Source organism: Ailuropoda melanoleuca, chromosome 16, assembly GCF_002007445.2.
Source record: "Ailuropoda melanoleuca isolate Jingjing chromosome 16, ASM200744v2, whole genome shotgun sequence".
NCBI lineage: Eukaryota > Metazoa > Chordata > Mammalia > Carnivora > Ursidae > Ailuropoda > Ailuropoda melanoleuca.
This window is the reverse complement of record NC_048233.1, coordinates 90,132,305-90,138,208: the sequence shown is the minus strand read 5'-3', so window position 1 is coordinate 90,138,208 and position 5,904 is coordinate 90,132,305. Positions and strand designations below refer to the sequence as shown.

The window sequence follows — 5,904 nt, the reverse complement described above, 5'->3', positions numbered from 1 at the left end:
GCTCTGGTCCTATCCAACTTCAGGGAGCCCCTCTCCACCCACCCCTTTCCTGCCTGAGACCACGCCACTCCCAGCCCCTCTCCTGGTACTCCCCGGGAACGGGGTCATTGCAAGATTTGCTCAGCTTCGAAAGGCTGGAGGGGCTCCCCAGGCACCTGCCTGTTGGCAAAGACCCACCCCTAGCATCACCCTGCCCTGTGGCCTGTGCGCGTTTGGGCAAGGGAGCACGTTTGTCTTTCCCCCAGCCCACCAAGACCTCCTCAGGGCTCTGGGCACGGGCCCCCACATCTCAGCCTGGGTGCCGTCCTGCCTGACAGAGACTGGCTCTGTTTCTGTCCTCGGGGTGGGGGGTGGGGACTGCTCCCTTCCCCTCACCTCCATTAAGCTACCAGCATCATCCTCAGGGCCTGGCCACTCCTTTAGAGATGACCTTGTGTCTGGAGACCCCCCAACCCCAGGTCCAGGAACAGATCCTGGGACTGCCTTGCCGGCCTAGACCCCACCCCCTGACAAAGGCTGAGATTGCTGCGGGGAGGGGGGGGTGTTTCGGCTGGAGGAGCCCTGTCCACTGGGAGGGAGAACTTTGTTTCCCTCGTGCTCATGCTGGCTGCACGAGGCACCCCTGTGACCCTCTGGGGGCCCTCAGCCTGCTTGTCCAGGACCCCGCCAGCCTCTGTGCCCCTTTCTGGAGAACAGGACACCCAACTGCCAGTTTGCATTTGTTCAGACCCTTGGAGGCTCCATGGCTTCTCAGGAAGGAACGCTTTTCTGCCGAACAGATGACCCCCACCACCCCCCTGCCATCCAGAACCAGGCACTCCCCCTCCCATTGGACCTCACCTTGGCCAGAGGTAGCCAGCTTGCGCCTGGCCCCACAGTGTACAGCCCCACCTGCACCGTTTCTCCGTGGCCCTGGCTGCTGTGTCCCCTGGCTACACATGCCCCAGCCCTCCAAATCCAACCTGGCCTTCAGAGGCCAACCCCCTCGCCCCGAGCCTTCCCCGGTGGCTTCTTGCTTCCCCAGCTCTAAGCCTCTTTATGTCTGAGCCAGAAGGAGCCTGAGGGGCTACTGAGGCTGGCCCCTTCCAGGACACCTCCAGGGACTGCTCAGCCCGAATGAGCAGAGTCCAGAGATCAGCAACGGAGCCCACCCAGACTCTGCCCCGACTCTGAGGGACGTTGGAAAGTCAGTTCCCCTTGTTAAAAAAATTCAACTGAATAAATGTGGAGATCTAATCGGCTTTATTCAAAGACCCGCGAGTGGGGCAGCATCCCCCCTAGCAGGTAGAAAGGAGCTCTGGAGAGTTGTACAGAGTGGAAGGTTTTACAGGCAGAAGGGGTGGAGGGGACAAGGAAGCTGAAAGAGTGGACTGTTTCAGGAAGGTCACCTTCCCTTAGGGAAGGCAGGGATCTTATCCGGCAGATGACCTCACTGGTGCTGACCAGGAAATTCCAGACTGAGTCCGCTCCTGGGAGAGGCTGAAACTGCAGTGAGGCTAGGTGTTAAGTCTCGATTTGCTGGCGGGGGGCTTGGCACAGGTGACTCCATTCTGGGCCTGTTGTCTCTCTTGGAGCACCTCCTCGGACCTTGGAGAGGGTTGGACTGGGTCTCTGCAATGGTGTTCAGCTCTGAGCCTGTGGTTTATACATTGAACATTTACTGATCATCTTCTAGAAGCAGGACGGGATGCCCCACCACGGTCCAGGGGTGGGATAGAGGGAAGCACACAGCTGTATATAGGGTAGGCCAGCAGAAGGGCACTGTGCACTATGTCACTACTTACGCACCTTCTTTCCCTCCCTCCTTGCCTTCCTCTCATCTACCCATCCATCAACCTCCCGTCCAGCCATCCACCTACCCCGACCACTAACCACCCAGCCAGCTTCCCATTTACTCATCTGTCCACACATCTACACACTCAACTATCTACCCACCCATCCGGCCGTCTCACTCCCCCATCCATGTCCCCTATTCGCCCATCCCGGCCTCATCATCCATCTGCCCAACCACGTAACCCAGCCAGCCAGCCACGGAGTGCAAGTGCCTGATGATTAGCTTTTCTGACTGGCAATGTAGGTGCGTGGTATGAAGGTCTAGATTGCCGTGGCGTTCACTTCAAAGACATCCATCTCAATAAACACGTCGCCAGCTACCCAACTAGATGGAGAGCCAGGCTGCCCCCGCAATGAGGTTCCACTCTAGAAGGTCCTGGGTGACCTGATGACCAACTGCTCTAGAAAGCTCACCCCCACCCCCAACTCCAAAAAGTTAGAGCCCGAGGTCCACGCTGCCTCCCTCTCTCCCTGCGACCGAACTGTGTGGCCCCAGGTGTGCATATGACCTCCAGGACCTGTGAGTAAGAAAGCTTCGTTAAAGCCCCCTGACGGCTGTTGCTGAAGTGTGTCCTGTCATCATAGAAAGGACCTCCAGGGCCGGTCCGGCCATGACATCGGCCCCCGTGGGGAAATGCGTCTGGTGGCCCACCACCAGTAGTTCGGGCCCAGGCACCCCCAGCATCTCTGTCCATAGGTTGAGACCCACACAGAGCAGCCCTCTACTGACATGTGCTCACCCACCCAAGGCCCATCAAAAGCCTGAAGCTATTGACCAGACGGGGCCGGGAATCGGGAGGCAGAAGCAGGCAGGGCGCCCAGCGTTTACAGAAGGCCCCTTGGGACAGGTACCAGACCTTGTGGCCGAGAGCAGCTGGCGGCCAGTCCCCCAGTGTGCAGGTCTGGCCTCACCACCTGCTTCCTTCAGCCCGTGGGCCAGTTGACCTCCAGGAGCCTGGGCAACTGGGTGGACGGCATCCTGCCACCCACGTGCATTCTTACACTGCCCGCAGGGGCCTTTGGCCTTTGGTGCCCCCCAGGTCGTCCTGGGTGAGGTGCCCTCACCCCGTTCCTGCCGCTGCAGGGGCTCACACACCCCAGAGAGCGGGAGGCACCACTGTGCTGCTCGAGACAGTCATCAGCTTTCCTCCAGTCCCTGGTTTTATGGACTCCAAGGGGCTGCCAGAGTTATAAATAGATGTTCTTGAGCTAAAAATAGCCTCACTTTAGCGACAGCCCTGTGCTTCTAGTTTTCGGCCTCTTGAGGGCTCCTAAAGATGCTGGATTCAAGGACCCTGCCTCCACCCGCAGCCCCCGGAGAGGGGCCGGCTGAGCCCTTTCCCTGTCTCCTGCTTCCTCTTCTGTCCCAGCCTCCTGAAACACACACATCCTGCACGCATGCGTGGGCACTCACATGCACACACGCGCACACACACACACACAGGTCTGGCCTGCGTCCCTGGTTTGGGCTCCCTGCCGCTTGGAACTAGGGAAATGTCCCCGGACTCAACAGGCCGAAGCACCAAGCAAGCTCAGACCCCCTGGAGGCCTCGCACGGCGTTAGCCACAGACGCTTGGAGCTGAGGGCGCAGACCTGTCTGCAGCCCCTGCAGCCTGGGAGATCTGTTCCCAGGATGTGCCTGGATGCCTGGAGTCGTGCCTGGCACGCAGTGAGCTTGGTACGCAGGAGCTGTCGTTATAGTAACGGCCAGGCGGGCGCTGGAGTGACCCAGAGGAGTCATGTCTGAAAAATCTGTCGCAGGAGAGCGTTGCCTGAATGCCCGGAGCTGCGGCTGTAACCACACCGGGCAGACTCACCTCAGCCCCGCCGCAGGGGCTGCCGGAGGCCACGGGCGGCACGCTCGCTGCAGGTGCCCCAGCCGCTGCGGCCCATGGGCCCCGGGCCCCACGGGAAGGTCTGCAGGCAGGGCAGGGGCTGTTTCCAGGGAGAGGAACCCAGTGGCTGGGGACAAAAGTGGGCGAGTCACCCCTCAGCTTCCACCAGATACCCTCGCGTGCCTTTGGTCCCTGTAGCACACGCGTGTGTTCTTTCAACAGATGATTTAAGTAATCGAAAAGCTGGTAGCAAACACTCTGTGGCCAGACCCCGGTTCTGTTGGAAAGGAAGGCTCTCGCGTGCCAGGGGCGTTCAGGCTTGTGCGTGTGCGCACGGAGGTCTGCAGAGACCGGCCGAGTGTTCCGGTGCTCACACCTGGGCAGGTGGTTGAGGGGCAAAACCGCGATTTTATTGGACATAGTTGTAACTTTTTAAAATTTTCACCTGCAGGTAATGACAAACAAGGGTGTTCTAGATTCTAGGGTGCAGCTGGGGCCCCTTCCCCATGCCGGGCCCTCCCCCAGCACGGCTCCCCCACCCTGCCGAACCTGCCCTTGGGGTCCCAGGCAGTGAGTCCCGGGCAAGTTGGTCTGTGCCCAATGCCCCAGCCTCCTGGCCTCAGGAAGCCTTCAGGGCCACGGCCCCATGCTCTCCGCTCCACCCACCCACCAGCCTGAAGAAAGAGGCAGCCAGAGGCATGGAGAAAACATCCATCTCAGGATTTATTACAACACGTTGTTTCCAAATACAAAAGAAGGGGACAGGAGGGGAGCAGAGTGTGGCCGCGCTGGGGGAGGGGTCCTGGGGCAGGAGTGGACCACCCGGTCCAGAGAGACTGGGAGCCATGTGGGGGACCTGCCACCTCCCCCCTGCTGGACTTTCCAGCAAATATTAGGAGGGAGCGGGGTCCATCCTGGGGTGACCCCCAATGCCAGGGCCGGGGTGGGGGTGGGTAGGAGGGCTGAGAGACTTGGAGAGGCTGGGGCCCGGCCCCTGCCCCACCTCAGGCAGTGTGTGGAAGTGACCGGGGAGGGGCTTGTGCCAGGGCCCGGTCCCCCTAGGACAGTAGAGGGGATGGCCGGGACAGGACCTCCCCCCACATTGCAGCTGCTCACTTTGGGGTGACCAGAGCCTCAAGAGCAAGCACCCCCCCACACGCTCCAAGACCGAAGTCACAGAGATGCTGGCAGCCCTAGAGAAAGGGCAGAGGGCAGAGGGCAGAGAGAGGAAAGGACAGGGGCTGTGGGACCTGCCTCCAGAGTTTGGGGCCCAACCAGTGGCCCCAGACCACTGTCTCCTGGACAGCACAGGGGTGGGGCGCGGAGGTGGGGACCAGTGCATCCTCCACACCCAGGGTCACCTCAGAAACCCAACGCGATAGACAGACAGAAGGCAAGTTTACATAATCAATCATAATAATAATTAACCAATAATAAATACTTAAACCTCTAATCCATAGATTGCAAACACAACGATGATAGCTTATTTTCTTGGGGAACGGGGTGGGGACAGAGGGAACAGGAAGAGGACTTTTGCTTAAAGGAGGGGTGACAGGTGCACAGGGCTGCAGGTCAACAGAACAAACGGAAGAAACAACCACAGGGGCAGCTGCCCGGAGGACTCAGTCCCGCCCAGCCGCCCTCCCGCCAAGCCCCTGGCCTCTTCCCAAGGCGACCAGCCCCCTCCACCCACGAGACTCTAGCACATCCGAAGGTTGGGGGGCATCTACTGCCTCCAGAAGCCATGGGTCCCAATGACCCAAGAGGGTGTGGGGCGGGGGGCGGGGGGCAGCTGGGGTTTCTTCCCTGCCTTTCCCACCAGGCTGGCCCACCTGGGCCAAAAACCACCTGGCATGTCACCGTGAAGATACCAGGGAGACTTCAGAGGAGAGCTCCCCAGGAAAGGGGAGTGTGGGAGTGCTCTTCTCCAAGGACCCTGTGGGGCTGGGGGCAGGCATGGGGGACGTCTTTATCTGTCTGCAGAGGGCTCTCCCAAAGCTCAGGACCCCCATTCCCTGGCAGCTGTAAGGGCCCGAGAGGTGCTTAACTAACCCCTCCCTCTGCAAGGCAGCCAGCCCCTCATGGAGGCCCTCCCCCTGTAGGAACACACCTGAATTCCAAGTCTGGCCCGGGGCCTGGGGGTGAGTGGGGGAGGAGCCCAGAACAAGACTCTAAATCCATCTGCCCTCTGACCAGTGGGGCCAGCACTGTTTAGCATAGCTCCTCCCACCTGAT

General features: G+C 60.2%; 1 protein-coding gene across 1 annotated transcript in view; it reads right to left on the bottom strand.

The window, feature by feature from the left end:
• Positions 1 to 3,652: 3,652 nt before the first annotated feature.
• Positions 3,653 to 5,904, bottom strand: part of DUSP8 (dual specificity phosphatase 8) — a 21,549-nt gene continuing 19,297 nt past the window's right edge. The window contains exons 8-9 of the mRNA XM_034644856.1: positions 4,826 to 4,862; positions 3,653 to 3,796 (exon numbers count right to left, since the gene is read on the bottom strand). Of these exons, the coding sequence (XP_034500747.1) occupies positions 3,653 to 3,796; positions 4,826 to 4,862 (181 nt within the window). The remainder of the gene's footprint in view (positions 3,797 to 4,825; positions 4,863 to 5,904) is intronic.